At 37.7% G+C, this 21,159-nt stretch overlaps 1 protein-coding gene and 1 non-coding gene across 12 annotated transcripts in view; both read left to right on the top strand.

Moving 5' to 3' along the window:
- Positions 1 to 21,159, top strand: part of ZDHHC15 (zDHHC palmitoyltransferase 15) — a 383,378-nt gene that overhangs the window by 306,699 nt on the left and 55,520 nt on the right. For all 11 annotated transcript variants that reach the window (XM_074360037.1, XM_074360043.1, XM_074360044.1 and 8 more), the window contains one exon: positions 2,142 to 2,236. In XM_074360037.1, coding sequence (XP_074216138.1) covers positions 2,144 to 2,236 — 93 coding nt within the window. In that variant the 5' untranslated portion in view covers positions 2,142 to 2,143. The remainder of the gene's footprint in view (positions 1 to 2,141; positions 2,237 to 21,159) is intronic.
- Positions 5,934 to 6,007, top strand: TRNAD-AUC (transfer RNA aspartic acid (anticodon AUC)). Its single transcript has one exon. It is a non-coding gene; the product is annotated as a tRNA-Asp (tRNA).

Genomic DNA, 21,159 nt, shown 5'->3' with positions numbered 1-21,159 from the left:
AACAAGTTAAAATCGTACACTTCCCATCTCAATCATTAGAACTAAAAACAAAATAAGTGCTCTCAAAATACTACCAAGTGTAAGAGTTTAGTTCTCACCACTCAGGTGATCCAAATTGCTGAATCTTATTAAATTTGAAGTGAAAAATGAGAAGGTAAACATAAAGTTAGTTTCTCCTAATTTATTTGGAACTAAAAATTCAATACTCCTGTTCTGTAATAAAGGAACAGGGGTTGATATGTGTCCTATCTAACTTAGTCATGGAATCTTCTCTGTATGAGCCTCATAAAATCAAAGAAACAAACACATAGCAAAAGGTAACAGAAAGAAACAGTTTAGAAGTCTTGCCTAAGATAAAAAATTCTAATAACATTTCACAAGGGCGAGGATGTGTTAGAAGAGTCACTTTCATTCATTGTTGATGAGAATGTAAAGTATATAAAGCATTTTAATGGCAGTTTGGCAATATCTACCAAAAGGCCTGTGTTTGGACCTAGGAATCCAACTTCAGGGAATTGATCCTATAGATATTTTTAGTGCATGTGCCAATGACATATATACAAAGCTATTCATTACAACATTATTTGTATTAGCAAGAGAAGGGGAAAAAACTAAATTTCCATCAGAGACAATCTGGTTAAATAAATTATGGTACATTCATGCAGTGGAATTCCATGCAACTTTTTAAAAGGAGAATGAGGAGCTTCACTCTTTCCAAGTTATATTAAGTGGAATGACCTCCAACTTATAGCAAGAGAAAAAGACAGAGAATGCAAACAGTGTGTATAGAATACTGCTATTTGTGTGAAAAAACACACCATTTTGGTACTTTTATATTTATAAGATCTGATAGGATACAGAATAAAGTCATGACACTGTAACATCTGTTGCTTTCAGCGAGGGGAACTAGGTGGCAGAGGGACAGGGATAGAGGGAGAATTTTCACTATGTACTATTTTGAACCTTATGAATGTATTACCTTTCAAAAGAAATACAATGAAAAAAATTTAATATAACGAAAAGCCCATGTGTATTGTGTTTATATATTTATATAAACATATAAAAATAGAAGATCTACAATGATAATACATCAAACAGCGAATAGGTATTATGCCTTAGGAGGGGGAGGTGGGAGGTTAAGATATATGTGTGTGGTGGACATTTACTTTTCACTTTTTATTGCTTGAATTCGAAAATGGGACTTCATAATTAAATAAATCAAGCACATTAAAAAGGTCTTGTACCATAGGGTTGGGAGCACTGGGCCAAAAGAGTTCAGCTTTTTTTCAATTTCACCATAAATATATGAGAGGCTCAGCCCTATTAACTTGGTCTTGAGTCACATCATTCCCTTGAGTCTTTTTGATGGATTGAAGTAATAAGACCTTATCATGCAAGGACTCACAATGTAACAGTAAAATGACCTTCAGTCTTATAATGACCTCTTTGGAGAATACTAAAATTTCCCACAAAAAAAGATCTATCTAAGAGGCAAAGAGTATAAAAAGAAAAGCGATAGGGAGCTACTTTTACAAATGTCTCAAAGGTAAAACTTACATTTCAAAAGTGTGTAGTCTTTGGGGCTACTGAAAAATAAAGTTTTGATTTAGAGTCAGAAGTCCTGAGTTTGAGACATGGCTACATTATTTAGTAGCTCTGTGACTTTGGATAATCAACTGCCCCTGATAGTTAATCACCCATCCCTGTCCTAATACTTACCTCACAAACTTGTTGAAAAAATAAAATTAAATAATATTAAGAAAGCACATTATAAACATTGTAGCACTGTGCAAATACTATCATTATCATCTTTTGTCAACCACAGTGTCAGATAATGACAGTTGGCAACAGTAGCCTCCCCCACATTGTCATAAGGGACATTTCCCCTTTATTCCCAGAATTACATGGCAACTTTAAAAATATGCCACTTCCAGAAAGCCTCGGATTCCAAATTTGGCATTATAGATTGTTTCTGTAAGTGCATGGAAAAAGGTAAGAATTAACATTTCATAATAGTAGTAGAAAATTCTTGGTAATAGGAAAATAAAATATAGACTTGTTTTTTAGCTTAACGTCTTTCTGAACTCTTAAGAATTGATGAAAATATAGCATAAAGACTGATTCTTTTTCTTAAATTTCAGTAATGTACCTCATATTCTACCATGCCATCTTCGTGTTCTTTACCTGGACCTACTGGAAGTCTATTTTTACACTCCCACAGCAGCCAAGCCAGAAGGTAAGAGAACTGATTACTTCATAAGGGCTTAAAACAGAGGAAAGTAGAAATGCCAGTGAGGCAAGAAAAGGGCACAAAAAGGAGCAAATAACCTTCCATGACAAAAGAAATTCGGGGTAATCTTAAAAAAGGACTCATAGTCATAAAGGTAAATTAAGAATAACATAGTCTATGGAAGGGAATTTGTAAAATCACGAGCCATGATTATCTTTAAGACGAGGAAACAACTACCTGCATTGGTGATATAGAGAAACAAGAAACCGCTTGGATTATGAGGACTCATCTAGGTCAAGTCTATGAAACTATAATGATTTAGAACCCAGTGAAACTCTAGAAGACAACTAGAAAAAATTACAATAGTTAAATTGAACATTGTACTCCCTTGAATGAAAGTGTTTCATGCAATATTGGGGAGGGTCCATCAAAAAATTTGTAATCATATCAGGAATTTATAATGTGTGACTACTGTGAAACAGATTAGGTTCCAAAGTAGGACCAAAAAGTGGAAAACACTTTATTTCTCTAGCCTCTAAACATTATGGAATCAAAATTGTATACAAAAAATAAAATTAAACACAAGTGAATGAAGTAATGCAAAATTGAGGAACATAGATATAATATATATAGAAAATAGAAAAATTGCAGAAGTTCTTCCTTATGATTAATTATTTGAAATATAAATGGATTAAACTATCCGATCGAAAGGCAGACATTGGCATAATGGATAAGCATTATCATCTATCTTTATAGTGTCTACAAATGACTCACTTTAGAACCAAAGACATAGATAGGTTGAAAGTAAAAGGATGAAAAAAGTTATTTCAAGCAAATAGTAATCAAAAGAGAGCAAGGGTAGCTATACTAATACCACATGAAGAGGCTTTAAGCCAAAAACTGTTACAAGACACAAAGAAGACTTTACTGAGTGTGTCAGAAAGATGGCAGAGTAAAAGACACCAGCCTCTATCCTGCCTACAAAAAACAACAGACAGCTATGCATGAATGAAAATATCCTTGGGAGGGCTCAAGAGTCTAATTAAGAACCTGCAGCAACACAATGAAAGAAAAAAATGAAGAATAACAACACAGAAAGGATTGCTGGGGAAATCAGCACAGCTGAAATATCTGAAAAGCTCTAAGAACAAAGAAACAGAGCAGTGGTTATCAATACGGACCCTGTGGCAGATGCCAGTTCAGTCCCCAGTAGCCTGCTCTGTGAAGGACACTGGCAACTTTTGCTGCTGAGGACCTGGGCAGCTCTCTTGACAGTCATGAATTCCCACAGCTTTAACAACAGAGGACCACACTGTGTTTGTTGATGTTGACCCCAGCAGCCTGCTCTGCAGAGGATACTGGTATCTTTAGTGGCTGAAGTAACCAATAGCAAACACTGCCACAGGCTTTCCAGAGAGTGAGGCACTGCTGAGACCTCTCTACAAGAAGAAGCCACTGTTGTGCTGCCCCAATACCAGGGTTGCCACCCCACCCCCATCTTATGCTTGCTGTAGACACAAGAGCTATAGTGGCTCCATGTGCACCTACCACCAGACCCCAGCTCCTGCCACCAAACTCCATGCATTCCCATGCTTTAGACCCTAGCTCCATGGCCACTCCACATGTACCAACAACTCAGTCACCAGAGCCACCGACACTGCAGGATATCCTGTACCCCAGACCTTGGAGACACTATCACTCCATGCACATGTGCTCTGGACCCTGGATCCATGGCACATGTGCTCTGGACCCTGGATCTATGGCCACACCACAGTAACTGGAGCACTGCAGCAGTGGGTGCACCTGCCCTCCAGAACCCAGGTCCATTAACTACTTCACAAATGCCCAAACCTAGGACACCAAAGCCACCACTGTAGCAGGCTTATTCATGCACCATGCATGCCTATGCAGACCATAGCTCCATAACTGCTCTGCAAGTGCATGCACCTAACACAATGGAGTCATTGCCACGGTGGGAGTGCTCTTACCTCAGATCCCAAAGCCTCTTTAGCTCTGTGCAAGCTCTGGACCCCTGCTCTGTGGCTGCTCACAATTACCTGCACCTTACACACCATTACCAATACTGCAGTGGTGGTGTGCCTGTACCCCAGGCACTAGAACTACCATCGCCCTAGACCCCCTGATCCACTCCAGTGGCTTCATACATACCTCACTTCCAGATTCTGACTCCATGGCTGCTCCATGGGCACCCATGCTTCAAACATCATAGGCAACCGTTGTAAGTGTGCCCATCAGATGGACCCAGAGCCTTGAGTGATTCCCTTGGCCATAACTTCCACTGTGGTAAAAAAAAAAAAAAAAAGAAAAGAAAAAAAGAAATCAGGAGGACCCCAACAGCCTTTACCACTGAAGATCCCAATAGCCGTCACTGCTCCTGCAAACACTCACAGCCTTGGCCACCAAGGTCCCTTTCACTCTTCGCTGATACTGATGACAGCTGACAGAGCTGCATAGAGACTATATACCACTGCACCTTCCCTGGAGTCAGAACTGCTTCATCTTACCCAGATGGCAGCCTTGTTCCCATCAATAGATGAAGGTCTTACCCCACTTAAACCAGTCCATAAAATCTAGAAGAGGTGATTGCTTCATCAAATGTGAGCACATCCATGCAATGCTACAAGAAATGCAAAACCTCATGGAAAAATAACACCACCAAAGGAGCACAATATTCCAGAAACCAACTGCAAAGAAATACAGATCTTTATTTTAAAATCCCTCAAAATAATTGTTTTAAGGAACTTGTCAGATTAGAAGAGAACAAAGATAGACAACTCAACAAAATCAAGAACAAAACAAGAATTTAAAGATAAATCATAAAAAAGAACAAAAGAATCTGAAGCTGAAAAATACAGTGAATGAAATGAAAAATGATATAGAGAGCATCAACAACAGATTTGATCAAGCAGAAGAAAGAACCTGAAAAGTTAAGGACAGGTGACTTCAAATTACCCAGTTAGGGAAACAAAAAGAAATAAGAATGAAAGGGTGAAGATAGCTCATAGGACCTGTGGGACATTATCAATCTTAAAAATGCATGCACTATGGGAATAAAAGGAGAAGACAGAAAGAGACAGAAAGCTTATTTAAACAATTAAAGACAGAAAACTTCCCAAGTGTGAGGAGAGATATGGGTATGCAGGCACATCAAGCTCAAGAGTCCCCAGAAAGTTTCAACCAAAAGAGAACTTCACCAGGACATATTATAATCAAGCTATCAGAAATCAAAGACAAAGAAGAAATTTTGAAAGCAGCAAAAGAGTTGTTTCTCACAAGGAAACACACATAAGGCTATGAATGGATTACTCAACAGAAGCCTTGCAGGCCAGGACAGAGTGGAATGATATATAAAAAATGCTTGTAGAAAAAGATTATCAACCAAGGTAGATTACCCAGCAAAGTCATCCTTCAGCAATGAAGGAGAGATAAAGACTTTCCCACCAAACAAAACCTGAAGGAGTTCATCCCTGGAAGAACTGCCTTATGAGAAAAGTTGAAGCTGAAATGAAAAGATGTTAATTTTAACAAGAAAACATATGAAAGTTAAAAAAAGCTCACTGATAATGGTTAATATATAGAACACTTCAAAATACTGTAATAGTGTAATGACTATGTGTAAATCACTTTTAACTCTAGGATAAATGTTTAAAAAAAACAAAGTATTAAAATAACTATGAGTAGGGGAAGGGTATAGCTCAGAGATAGAGCATGTGCTTATCATGCATGAGGTCCTGGGTTCAAACCCCAGTATCTCCATTAAAAAAATTAGTAAATACAGAGGAGGCCAAGATGGCTGAGTAGTAGGATGCTCGTAGCTCACAATCTCCCACAAATATACCAAGACTCACATCCATGGACCTACTCTGCCAACCAGAGCACCTGCGGAACTCCAACAGAACATCGTCCTCTTCAAAAGACAAAGACGCCAAAAATCTGGTAGGAGAAAAGGAAAAAAGAAAGAAGAAAAGGCAAAACAGTGCAGGACTGGTCCCATGGGAGGGAGCAGTAAAGGAGGACTAGTGCTCATTGGATGAGTCTCCCCATCTCCAACCAAGAGGCCAGCGGGATGGAGGGGGAGCCTCCGAGGTTCCAATCTGTATGGAGCCGCCCTTGACTGACAGAACTAAGTTAAATGGGCACAGAAGGTCCCTGTGACACCCAGCCTGAGATGTGAGCCAGCAGCTGGGGGCTGGGACAGGCTGCCCTAGCTAGGCAGAGGACTGGGGCAGCTGCACTGAGGCAGCCCTGGGGGACTGCAGGGTGCTGTGTGCCATGGATGAGTGGCTACACAGGGCAGAACAACCTGGGCCCTCCATAAAGCAACATGTCTGATGTGCCCTGGGGGGAAGGGTACATACCCCCATCTCTGAAAACCCACAGAAAACAGAAGGTTTTTGGTCAAAGAGAATCAGGGCTCAGGCACAGCCGCCATATCCTCCAGCGCTTAGCACCCAGGTGGGGGCGGGGGCGAAACCTGAATCTGCACCTAAGGGCTTAGCAGCCTCAAAGGCCAGACAGAGACTTGTGTACAGCCCGAGGCAGATAGGATAATTCCCCCCTATTGCCTCAGAGAATTCACGCCACCAAGACAAATAAGGAGCTGGGTTTTGGCCCAGACCAGGGGCGGGGTTGTTCCGCATCTTCCCTGAACCCGCCTACAGAGCGCCAACTCGAGGCAGAGAAGGTAGTAGCACAGAGCTGCGGAGCGACTGGCACCAGGAGATGGTGGGTAGCTCCCCGCCTTTCCAGCAGGAACGCAGCACCTGACCACAGTGTTGGGAGGGGACGTGAACCGCCCTCCTAACTGGCCAGTCAGCAACATCTCACTGCGGCATCGGGAAGGGCAATGACCCGCCCGCCCACAGCAAAGGAGAGCTGCACCTGACCCAGTGTTGGGAGGGAGAACGACATGTTTGCCGACAGGCACTGGGAGCAGCACAGACGAGGACGCCAATGGAGGGCATCTGGAAGCAGCAAGCTGAGTTCACGAAAGAGGGTGAAGACAAAAAGACTTCTAATTAAGAGCACACAGTCTCCAGAAAAACACCTCTGACTTCTTTTTTAAACACATTTTATTGATTTATAATCATTTTACAATGTTGTGTGAAATTCCAATGTTCAGCACAATTTTTCAGTTATACATGAACATATATATATTCACTGTCACATTTTTTTCTCTGTGAGCTATCATAAGGTTTTGTGTATATTTCCCTGTGCTATACAGTATAATCTTGTTTATCTATTCTACAATTTTGAAATCCCGTCTACCCCTTCCCACCCTCCGCCCCCTTGGCAACCACAAGTTTGTATTCTGTGTCTATGAGTCTATTTCTATTTTATATTTACGCTTTGGTTTTTTTGTGGTTGTTGTTGTTGTTTTTGATTTTTAGATTCCACATATGGTCTCCTATGGTATTTTTCTTTCTCTTTCTGGCTTACTTCACTTACAATGACATTTTCCAGGAGCATCCATGTTGCTGCAAATGGCGTTACGTTGTCGGTTTTTATGGCTGAGTAGTATTCCATAGTATAAATATACCACTTCTTTATCCAGTCACCTGTTGATGGACATTTAGGCTGTTTCCATGTTTTGGCTATTGTAAATAGTGCTGCTAGGATCATTGAGGTGCAGGTGTCATCCTGAAGTAGGGTTCGTTCTGCATATAACCCCAGGAGTGGGATTCCTGGGTCATATGGTAAGTCTATTCCTAGTCTTTTGAGGAATCTCCACACTGTTTTCCATAGTGGCTACACCAAACTGCATTCCCACCAGCAGTGTAGGAGTATTCCCCTTTCTCCACAGCCTCTCCAGCATTTGAAATTTGTGGATTTTTGAATGACGGCCATTCTGACTGGTGTGAGGTGATACCTCATTGTAGTTTTGATTTGCATTTCTCTGATAATTAGTGATATTGAGCATTTTCTCATGTGCCTTTGGATCATTTGTATGTCTTCCTTGGAGAATTGCTTGTTTAGGTCTTCTACCCATTTTTGGATTGGGTTGTTTATTTTTTTTTCTTATTGAGTCATATGAGCTGCTAATATATACTGGAGATCAAGCCTTTCTCGGTTTCATTTGCAAAAATTTTCTCCTATTCCATAGGTTGTCTTTTTGTTTTACTTCTGGTTTCCTTAGCTGTGCAGAAACTTGTAAGTTTCATTAGGTCCCATTTGATTATTCTTGCTTTTATTTCTACTAGGAGAAAATTTTTGAGATGTATGTCAGATAATGTTTTGCCTATGGTTTCCTATAGGAAGTTTATTGTATCTTCTCTTATGTTTAAATCTTTGTTCCATCTTGAATTGATTTTTGTGTATGGTGTAAGGGAATGTTCTAGCTTCATTGCTTTACATGCTGCTGTCCAGTTTTCCCAACACCATTTGCTGAAGAGACTGTCTTTATTCCATCATATATTCTTGCCTCCTTTCTTTAAGATGAGTTGACCAAAAGTTTGTGGGTTCATTTCTGGGCTCTCTATTCTGTTCCACTGCACTATATGTCTCTTTTTGTACCAATACCATGCTGTCTTAATGACAGTAGCTCTATAGTAATTTCTGAAGTCTGAGAGACTTATTCCCCCACCCTCTTTCTTTTTTTTCAGTAATGCTTTGGCAATTCTATGTCTTTGATGGTTCAATATAAATTTTGTTATGATTTGTTCTAGTTCTGTGAAATATGTTCTGGGTAATTTGATAGAGATTGCATTAAATCTGTAGATTGCCTTCGGCAGTGTGACCATTTTAACAATATTGATTCTTCCAATCCAAGAGCATGGGATATCTTTCTTCTTTAACTTCCTTCATCAATGGTTTATAGTTCTCTGTGTATAATTCTTTCACCTCCTTGGTTAGATTTATTCCCAGATATTTCATTACTTTGGGTGCTATTTTAAAGGGGATTGTTTCTTTACTTTCTTTTTCTGTTGATTCATCATTAGTATAAAGAAATGCAACTCATTTTTGAACATTAATCTTCTAACCTGCTACCTTGCTGAATTCTTTGATCAGCTCTAGTGGTTTTTGTGTGGACCTTTTAGGGTTTTATATGTATAGTATCATGTCATCGGCATATAGTGACACTTTTACCTCTTCTTTTCCAATTTGCATCCCTTTTATTTCTCTCTCTTGCCTGATTGCTGTGGCTAGGACTTCCAGGACTATGTTGAATAGGAGTGGTGATACAAGTGGGCATCCTTGTATTCTCCCAGATTTTAGTGGGAATCTTTGAGTTTTTCACCATTCAGTACTATGCTGGCTGTAGGTTGTCATATATAGCTTTTATTATGTTGAGATATTTTCCCTTCATACACACTTTGGCGAGTGTTTTTTTTTTTAACGTAAATGGGTGTTGAATTTTATCAAATGCTTTTTCTGCATCAATTGAGATGATCATGTGGTTTTTGTCCTTTCTCTTGTTGATGTGATGTATTACATTGATTAATTTGTGCATGTTTTACCACCCTTGTGTCTCTGGAATGAACCCCATTTGGTCATGATGTATAATCTTTTTTATGTGTTGTTGGATTCTATTTGCTAAAATTTTGGTGAGGATTTTGGCGCCTATGTTCATCAGTATTACTGGCCTATAATTCTCTTTTTTGGAGCTGTCTTTGCCTGATTTTGGTATCAGGGTGATGGTGGTTTCATGGAATGAGTTTGGGAGTATTCCCTCTTTTTCAATCTTCTGGAAGAGTTTAAGAAGGACTGGTATGAGTTCTTCTTTGTATGTTTGGTAGAATTCCCAAGTGAAGCCATCCGGTCGTGGACTTTTATTTGTAGGGAGGTTTTTAATTTTTATTTCTGTTTCATTTCTAGTGATCGGATTGTTCAAGTGGTCAGTTTCTTATTGATTCAGTCTTAATGGACAGCATGTTTCCAGAAACTTGTCCATCTCCTCTAGGTAATCCAGTTTGGTTCCATATAGTTTTTCATACTTTTCTCTATGATATTCTGTATTTCTATTTTATTTGTTGTAATTTCTCAATTTTCCTTTCTTATTTTGCTAATTTGTGCTCTTTTTTATTCTTTGTGAGTTTGGCCAGAGGTTTGTATTTTTATTTACTTTTTCAAAAAAACAGCTTTTGGTTTGGTTTATTTTTTCTATGGCCTTGTTAATCTCTATTGTATTTATTTCTTCCCTGATCTTTATAACTTCCTTCCTTCTGCTGCCTTTTGGGGCTTTTTGTTTCTTTTTCTAATTCATTCAGCTGATGGGTTAAATTGTTTATTTGAGATTGTTCTTCTTTTTTGAGGAAGACCTGTATCATTATCAACTTCCCTGTTAGCACTGCCTTTGCTGTGTCCCATAGATTTTGAGTGGTTGTGTTTCATTGTCATTTGTCTCAAGGTATTTTTTAATTTCAGATTTGATTTCTTCATTGACCCATTTTTTTAATAGCATATTGTTTAATCTCCATGCTTTCATTTTTTTCTCCTTTGTTTCTCTGTTGTTGATTTCTAGTTTCGTGTCATTGTGGTTAGTAAAGATTCTTGAGATAATTTCTATCTTCTTAAAATTGTTGAGGTTTCTTTTGTGCCCAAGTATATGATCAATCCTAGAAAATGTTCCATGTGCACTTGAGAAGAATGTATATCCTATTTTGGGAGGATGTAGTGCTCTGAAAATATCCACCAAGTCTAATTTTTCTATTGTATTATTTAATTTCTCTGTTGTCATATTATTTTCTGTCTGGAAGGTCTGTCCAGTGATGTTAATGCAGTGTTAAAATCTCCAACTGTGATTGTTTTCCCATCTATATTCCCCTTTATCTCTGTTAGTAATTGTTCTATGTATTTAGGTGTCCCTATATTGGTGCATATATATTAATGAGTGTGATATCCTCATCTTGTATCACTCCTTTAATCATTATAAAATGTCCTTCTTTATCTTTCTTTATGGCCTTGGTTTTAAAGTCTATTTTATCTGAAATCAGTACTGAAAAACCTGGTATTTTTGGCTTTTCCATTTGCATGGAATATCTTTGTCCAAACTTTCACTCTCAATCTATATGTGTCCTTCTCCCTAAAGTGGGTCGTTTGTATGCAGCATATTGAAGGTTTTTGCTTTATTATCCAGTCTGCCACTCTGTCTTTGACTGGAGCATTTAGTCCATTAACATTTACAGTAATTAATGATAGATGTGTGTTTATTGCCATTTTGAACTTATCTTTGCAGTTGATTTGTTATTTCCTCTTTGTTCCTTTCTTCTTTTTTTGTGGTTTGGTAATTTTCCTTTGTATTATTATGGATTATATTTAGTCTTTATAACTCCCTTTTAAGTTTTTGGCTTCTGCTTACCCTTTCTCATAAATCTATTAGCCCATTACTATAACTGTTTTTATTAAACTGAGAGTAACATGATCTCAAACCCATCCTACTGAGAAAAAAAAAATTCTATAAAGAACAAAAAAAAAATATTCTATATTTCCTTGATTCTCTCTCCCACTCTCAATGATTTAGATGCCTTCTTTTACAATTTTGTGTTTATTTGATTTGTAATTCATGAGTTATCACCTTTCCAGTTGTGAGTTTCTCATTTTTGTAGCATCCTGCTGCTTTTCTATTTAGAATAGACCTTTCAATAGTTCTTTTAGCATGGGTTTAGTGTTGCTTAACTCCTGCAGCTTTTTCTTTTCTGTGAAATTCTTTATCTCTCCATCTATCCTAAAGGATAGCATTGCTGGATAAAGTATCCTAGGCTGCATCTTCCTTTCATTCAGGACTTTGAATATATCTTGCCACTCCCTTGTGGCCTGTAGTGTGTGTGTAGAGAAATCAGCTGAGAGCCTTAGGGGGGTTCCCTTGTAAGTCACTCTTTGCTTTTCTCTTGCTCCCTTTAGGATCATTTTTTTACCCTTGACTCTGGCCATCTTGATTATATGTCTTGGTGTTGGTCTATATGGGTTCTTCCTGTTTGGGACCCTCTGAGCTTCCTGTATTTGGATATCTGATTCCTTCTTCAAGTTTGGGAAGTTTTCAGTCATGATTTCTTCCAATACCTTTTCAATCCCCTTTGATCTTTCTTCCCCTTCTGGGACCCCTATTATGTGAAGATTGGCATGCTTTATATTATCCCATAGGTCCATTATGCTGTTTTCATTTGTTTTAAATTTGTTTCTCTTGTAGCTCTTCTGATTGGGTGCTTTCCATTGTCCTGTCTTCTAAGTCACTAATTCGTTCCTCTGCATTATCTAGTCGGCTTTGCACAGCTTTTTGATCATTCCTCATCTCAGTCAATGAGTTTACCCGTTCTACTTGGCTCTTCTTTATAGCTTCAATGTCATTTTTGACATATTTTATATCTCTAAACACTATCTCTTTTAATTCCTTCAGCACTTTGATCACTCCTTTTTTGAAATCTTGATCTAGTAGGCTATCAATGTCTATTTCATTGATCATTCTTTCAGGGGATTTCTCTTGTTCTTTTAACTGGGAATGGTTTCTCTGCTTCTTCATCTTGCTCATACCTCTCTGCCAGTGTGGTTTATGGAGTATCACTTATCTATTTTCGTCCTTAAGGAGTTTATCTATCTAATGCTTATGTAGGAATGACTTAGGAAAAAAAGAAAAAATATATAGAAAGAATTTTAGAAGAAAGGAGAAAAAAGGCTTCAAAACAGTGTATAATGAATAATAGAAGAGCAAGTTGAAGCAGAATAGCAATCAGGTTGACACGTCCTTTTAAACCTTTGAAAAAGAAGGGGAAAAGATGAAAAGATGTATTTGAAACCTGTGTCTAGTCAATAACAGGACATCAAACCCAATAGAAATAAAAATGAATTAAGAAGTAAAAATTAAGAAGTTAATAGAAAATAGGACAGGTAAAAACAGGTTTGAAAAAAATGGGGGTGGTCAGTGTTCTCCTGGAGTCTGTGTGCTTTTAATGTGAAGTCTTTCTGTCTTTGTCCTATTTTGGAAGCTCAGCTTGCTGTTTCCAGAGGCCCTCCATTGGCGCCCTCTTCTGTGTTGCTCCCAATACCTGTTGGCAAGCAGATCCTGCCTCCTCCCAACACTGAGTCTGGTGCAGCTCTCCTTTGCTGTGGGCAGGCGGGTCACTGCCCCTCCCGATGCCCCAGTCAGATGTTGCAGACTCGTCAGGTAGGAGGGTGGGGGGCTGCCCTCCCTCTCCCCGCGCCAGTTGCTCTGCTGCTCTGATGCTGCTTGCTCCACCTTGGGTTGGCGCTCCACAGGTAGGCTCGGGGAAGACCAAGGAACTGCCTTGTCCCTGCTCCGGTCCAGAACCCAGCTCCTTCTTTGTCTTGGCAGAGCAAGTTCTCTGAGGGACCAGGATGGAAGGATCCTATCTGCCTCGGGCTGTAGACAAGTCTCCGTCTGGCCTTTGAGGCTGCTAAGCCCTTAGGTGCCGATGCAGGTTTCACCCCCGCCCCTGCCTGGATGCTCAGAGCCGGGGGATATGGCGGCTGGGCCTGAGCCCTGCCAATCTTCCCCTGAAAACTTTCCACGGGTTTTCAGAAATGGGGGTGTGCACCCTTCCCCCCAGGGCACATCAATCGTCTTGTTTTATTAAGGGCCCAGGTTGTTCTGCCCTTTGCACCACAGCCATGGCACGAAGCCCCCTGCAGTCCCCTGGGGCTGCCTCAGTTCAGCCGCCCCCGACCTACGCCTGTCTTGGTAGCCTGGCCCTTCCTCCAGCTGCTGACCCGCATCTCAGGCTGGGTGCCGCCAGGACCCTCTGTGCCTGTTTAACTTAGTTCTGTCAGTAAAGGGCTGCTCTGTACAGATCCGAGCCTTGGCGGCTCCCCCTCCAAACCGCTGGCCTCTCAGTTGGAGAGGGGAGATCCAGTGAACGTGCACCAGTCCTCCTTTGCTGCTCCCTTTCCATGGGACCCATTCTGCACTGCCTTGCCTTTTCTTCTTTCTTTTTTCCTTTTCTCCTACCAGATTTTTGGCGTCTCTATGTTTTGAAGAGGGCGATGTTCTGTCGGAGTTCCGCAGGTCTTATGGTTTGCTGAGTGGGTCTGTGGATGTGAGTCTTGGTGCATTTGTGGGAGAGGGTGAGCTACGAGCTTCCTTCTACTCTGCTATGTTCACTCTCAGTCCCCCCACTTTTTTTTTAATCTGTTTTTACCTGTTCTATTTTTAATTACCTATTTAATTTTTACTTTTTAAATAATTATATATGCTCCCACTTTTAATCCCTTTTAAATTTTACTTTTAAAATATTTTTGTTATTACTTATTAAAAAATTTTTATTTCTCTTGGTTTTGATCTCCTGTTATTCATTATACACAAGTTTCAAATATATATTTTTCCCCTATTTTCTCCTTTTTTAAAGGTTTTTAAAAGACTTCTCAACCCAATTGCTATTCTGCTTCAACTTGCTCTTCTATAATTTATTATACACTGTTTTCAAACCTTTTTTTCTCCCTGCTTTTAAAATTCTCTCTTTATTTTTATTTTTTTATGTGTTCTATTTTCTATTACCTTTTTCATTTCTACTTTCTAAACAATTCTATATGCTTCTGGATTTAATTCCTTTTGAATTTTTCTTTAAAGTAATTATATTATTATTATTTTTAAAGATCCACCTGATTTCATTTTCATTTCTTTTGGTTTTGATCTCCTGTTATTGATTACACAAGAGGTTTCAAAAATTGTTTTTTGATCTTTTTTCCTTTTTTTAAGGGTTTCTTACAAAGACTTCTCAACTCAATTGCTAGTCTGATTCAAATTGCTCTTCTATGATTCATTATACACTTTTTTCAAACCTTTTTTCTCCCTTCTTTTAAAATTCTTTCTCTCTCCCTCTCTTTTTTTTTAAGTTTTATTCCTACATAGGCATTAGATAAATAAATAAATATACTCCTTCAGGACCAAAATAGATAACTGATACTCCATAAGCCACAGTGCCAGAGAGGTATGAGCAAGATGAAGAAGCAGATAAACCATTCCCAATTAAAAGAACAAGAAACATTCCTTGAAAGAATGATCAATGAAATAGACATTTATAGCCTAATGGATCAAGATTTCAAAAAAGGAGTGATCAAAGAACTGAAGGAACTAAAAGAGATAGTGTTTAGAGATATAAAATATGTCAAAAATGACATTGAAGCTATAAAGAAGAGCCAAGTAGAACGGGTAAACTCATTGGCTGAGATGAGAGCTGATTTAAAGGCTGTGCAAAGCAGACTAGATAATGCAGAGGAATGAATTAGTGACCTAGAAGATAGGACAACAGAAAGCACCCAAACAGAACAGCTGCTACATAAACAAATAAAAACAAATGAAAACAGCATAATGGACCTATGGGATAATATAAAGCATGCCAATCGTCACATAATAGGTGTCCGAGAAGGGGGAGAATGATCAAAGGGGATTGAAAAGGTATTGGAAGAAATCATGACTGAAAACTTCTCAAACTTAAGGAAACAGATATCCAAGTATTGGAAGCTCAGAGGGTCCCAAACAGGAAGAACCCAAACAGACCCACACGAAGACATATCAAAACCAAGATGACCAGAGTCAAGGATAAAGAAATGATCCTAAAGGCAGCAAGAGATCAGCAAAGAGTGAGTTACAAGGGATCCCCCCTAACGCTCTCAGCTGATTTCTCTACACAAACACTACACACCACAAGGGAGTGGCAAGATATATTCAAAGTCCTGAATGAAAAGAAGATGAAGCCTAGGATACTTTATCCAGCAATGCTATCCTTTAGGAAAGAGGGAGAGATAAAAAATTTCACAGAGAAGCAAAAACGAAAAGAGTTTAGCAAAACTAAACCCATGCAAAAAGAAATACTCAAAGTTCTACTCTAAATAGAAAAGAAGCAGGATGCTACAAAAATGAGAAACTCACAACTGGAAAGGTGATAACTCATGAATTACAAATAAAATAAACACAAAATTGTAAAAGAAGACATCTAAATTATAAAGAGTGGGAGAGAGAATCAAGGAAGTATAGAGAATTTTTTTTCTTTCTTTTTAAAAATTTTTGTTCTTGGTAGGATGGGTTTGAGATCATGTTACTATCAGTTAAAACAAAAATTTATATTAATGGGCTAATAGACATACAAAAAAGGGTAATGACAAATGAAAAACTTACAAGGGAGTCACAAAAACTATATAAAATCCATAATAATACAAAGGAAAATTACCAAAACACAAAAGAAAGAACAAAGGAACAAAGAGGAATTACCAAATCAACTGCAAACAGAAGTTCAAAATGGCAATAAACACACATCTATCATTAATTATTGTAAATGTTAATGGACTAAATGCTCCAGTCAAAGACATAGAGTGGCAGACTGGATAATAAAGCAAAAACCTTCAATATGCTGCATACAAACGACCCACTTTAGGGAGAAGGACACATATAGATTGAGAGTGAAAGGCTGGAAAAAGATATTCCATGCAAATGGAAAAGCCAAAAATACCAGGTGTTGCAGTTTTGATTTCAGACAAAATAGACTTTAAAACAAAGGCCATAAAGAAAGATAAAGAAGGACATTTTACAATGATTAAAGGAGTAATACAAGATGGGGATATCACACTCATTAATATATATGCACAAATATAGGAGCACCTAAGTACAGAAAACATTTACTAACAGAGATAAAGGGGGATATTGATGGGAATACAGTCATAGTCGGAAATTTTAACACTACATAAACATCACTAGACGGATCTTCCTAACAGAAAATTAATACGGCAACAGAGAAATTAAATAATACAATAGAAAAATTAGATTTGGTGGATATTTTCAGAGCATTCACCCCCCCCCCAAATATAGGATATATACTCTTTTCAAGTGCACATGGAACATTTTCTAGGACTGATCATGTACTTGGGCACAAAAGAAACCTCAATAGTTTTCAGAAGATAGAGATTAACTCAAGCATCTTTACTGACCACAATGCTATGAAAGTAGAAATCAACTACAGAAAAACAAAGGAGAGAAAAAAGAAAAGCATGGAGATTAAACAACATGGTATTAAAATACCAATGGGTCAATGATTAAATCAAAGTTGAAATTAAAAAATACCTTGAGACAAATGAAAATGAAGACACAGCCACACAAAATTTATGGGACACAGCAAAGGCAGTCCTAAGAGGGAAGTTGATAGTAATACAGGCCTTCCTGAAAAAAGAACAATCTCAAATAAACAATTTAACCCACCAACTAAAAGAACTAGAAAAAGAAGAGCTAAAAAAATCCAAAAGTCAGCAGAAGGAAGGAAATACTAAAGAAAAGGGAAGAAATAAATAAAACAGAGATTAAAACAACAATAGAAAAAGTCAATCAAACCAAAAGCCGATTTTTTAAAAAAGTTAATAAAATAGACAAACCTCTGGCCAAACTCACAGAGAAGAAAAAAGAGACCACACAAATAAGCAAAATATGAAAGGGAAATGGAGAAATTACAACAAATAAAATAGAAATACAGAATATCATATGAGAATATTGTGAAAAACTATATGGAACCAAACTGGATAACCTAGAGGAGATGGACAAGTTTCTGGAAACATGCTGTCCATTAAGACTGAACCAAGAAGAAACTGACCATTTCAACAAACCAATCTCTAGAAATGAAATAGAAATAAGAATTAAAAACCTCCCTACAAATAAAGCTCCAGTACCGGATGGCTTCACTGGGGAATTCTACCAAATATACAAAGAAGAACTCATACCAGTCCTTCTCAAACTCTTCCAGAAGATTGAAAAAGAGGGAATACTCCCAAACTCATTCTATGAAACCACCATCACCCTGATACCAAGGACAGGCAAAGACACTACAAAAAAAAGAGAATTATAGGCCAATATCACTGATGAACATAGAGGCCAAAATCCTCACCAAAATATTAGCAAATAGAATCCAACAACACATAAAAAAGATTATGCATCATGACCAAATGGGGTTCATTCCAGGGACACAAGGGTGGTTAAACATGCACAAATTAATCAATGTAATACATCACATCAACAAGAGAAAGGACAAAAACCACATGATCATCTAAATAAATGCAGAAAAAGCATTTGATAAAATTCAACACCCATTTATGATAAAAACTCTCACCAAAGTGCATATAGAGGGAACATATCTCAAGATAATAAAAGCTATATATGACAAACCTACAGCCAGCCTAGTACTCAATGGTGAAAAACTCTAAAGCTTACCACTAACATCTGGGACAAGACAAGGATGCCCACTATCTCCACTCCTATGAAACAAAGTCTTGGAAATCCTAGCCACAGCAATCAGGCAAGAGGGGGAAATAAAAGGGATGCAAATTGAAAAAGAAAAGGTGAAGGTGTCACTATATGCCAATGACATGTTACTATATATAGAAAACCCTAAAAGGTCTACAAAAAAACCACTAAAGCTGATCAAAGAATTCAGCAAGGTAGCAGGTTATAAGATTAATGTTCAAAAATGAGTTGCATTTCTTTACACTAATGATGAATCAACAGAGAAAGAAAGTAAAGAAACAATCCCCTTTAAAATAGCACCCAAAGTAATAAAATATCTGGGAATAAATCTAACCAAGGAGGTGAAAGAATTATACACAGAAAACTATAAACCATTGATGAAGGAAATTAAAGAAGACTTTAAAAAATGGAAAGATATCCCATGCTCTTGTATTGGAAGAATCAATAATGTTGAAATGGTCACATTTCCCAAGGCAATCTACAGATTTAATGCAATCCCTATCAAATGACCCAGGACATATTTCACAGAACCAGAACACATCATAATAAAATTTATATGGAACCATCAAAGACCTAGAATTCCCAAAGCATTACTGAGGAAAAAGAAAGAGGCTGGAGGAATAACTCTCCCAGACTTCAGACAATACTATAGAGCTACAGTCATCAAGACAGCATGGTATTGGTACAAAAACAGACATATAGACCAGTGGAACAGAATAGAGAGCACAGATATGAACCCACAAACTTTTGGTCATCTAATCTTCCACCAAGTAGGCAAGAATATACAATGGAATAAAGACAGTCTCTTCAGCAAATGGTGTTGGGAAAACTAGACAGCAGCTTGTAAAGCAATGAAGCTAGAACACTCCCTTACACCAGACACAAAAATCAACTCAAAATGCAACAAAGTCTTAAACATAAGACAAGATACAATAAACCTCTTAGAAGAAAATATAGGGAAAACATTATCTGACATACATCTCAAAAATGGTCTCCTAGGACAGTCTACTCAAGCAATAGAAATAAAAGCAAGAATAAACAAATGGGATCTAATGAAACTTACAAGCTTCTGCACAGCAAAGGAAACCATAAGTAAAACAAAAAGATAACCTATGGAATGGGAGAAATTTTTTGCAACTGAAACTGCCAAAGGCTTGATCTCCAGAACAGATGAGCAGCTCATTAGAGTTAATAAGAGAAAAACAAACAACCCTATACAAAAATGGGCAGAAGACCTAAACAAGCAATTCTCCAAGGAAGACAAACAAATGATCAATAGGCACATGAGAAAATACTCAATATCACTAATTATCAGAGAAATGCAAATGAAAACTACAATGAAGTATCATCTCACACCAGTCAGAAAGGCCATCATTCAAAAGTCCACAAATAAGAAGTGCTGGAGAGGTTGTGGAGAAATGGGAACCCTCCTACACTGCTGGTGGGCATGCAGTTTGGTGCAGCCACTGTGGAAAACAGTATGGAGATTCCTCAAAAGACCAGGAATAGACTTAACTTATGACCCAGGAATCCTGCTACTGTGCATATATCCAGATGGATCCCTACTTCAAAATGACACCTGCACCCCAGTGTTCATACCAGCACTATTTACAATAGCCAAGATATGGAAACAGCCTAAATGTCCATCAACAGATGACTGGATAAAGAAGAAGTGGTATATTTATACAATGGAATACTATTCAGCCATAAAAATCACAACATAACACCATTTGCAGCAACATGTATGTCCCTGGAGAATGTCATTCTAAGTGAAGTAAGCCAGAAAGAGAAAGAAAAATACAATATGAGATCGCTCATATGTGGAATTAAAAAATAAAAAAGAACGTAAATACTAAACAGAAACAGACTAACAGACATAGAATACAAACTTGTGGTTGCCAAGGAGGTGGTGGTGGGAAGGGACAGACTGGGATTTTGAAATTTGTAGATACTGACAGGAATATGTAGAGTAGATAAACAAGATTATATTGTATAGCATAGGGAAATATAGACAAGATCTTGTGGTAGCTAACAGCAAAAAAGAATATGACAATGAATATATGTATGTTCATGTATAACTGAAAAATTGTGCTCTACACTGGAATTTGACACAACATTGTAAAATGACTATAACTCAATTTCAAAAAAGTTAAAAAAATGAAGTGATTTATTACTAATCACTGCCTACTTTGAGAAAAAATAATTGACACATAGAATTTACCATCGCACATATGAAAACAATATATTTATATACTTATATTTACTAGCTTCTGAATGAGATTTGACATAAAAAGAATTATGACTGTTGGCAAACAAACACTATAGTAGTACCTGTAACTTTGCACCAGTACAAATCAGAGATAATTTCATATCCACTGCTATTTATTGCTGCAGGTTCAAATAGAATGTTTTAAGCATAAGATGTTTTATGTAAGCTCCATGGTAACCACAAAGATAAAACCTCTAGCAGATACACAAGTGATAAAGAAAAGGAAAAAATTACACTATTACAGAAAATCAAATGACAAAGGAAAACACTAAAGAAGAATAAAGGAAGTACAAAACAGCCAGAAAACAATTAGCAAAATGGTATAATACATTCTATTTTTAAGTTGAAATATAGTTAATTTAAAATGTTGTGTTAATTTCTGGTATACAGCCTAGCAATTCATGTATACATATATACGTTCTTACATATCAATTATTACTTCAAATCTTAATAGGCTAAATTCTTGAA

The sequence above is a fragment of the Camelus bactrianus genome, chromosome X (assembly GCF_048773025.1).
Source record: "Camelus bactrianus isolate YW-2024 breed Bactrian camel chromosome X, ASM4877302v1, whole genome shotgun sequence".
Lineage (NCBI taxonomy): Eukaryota > Metazoa > Chordata > Mammalia > Artiodactyla > Camelidae > Camelus > Camelus bactrianus.
Note: the sequence above shows the minus strand (reverse complement) of the source record. Positions and strands in the feature narration are given on the sequence as shown.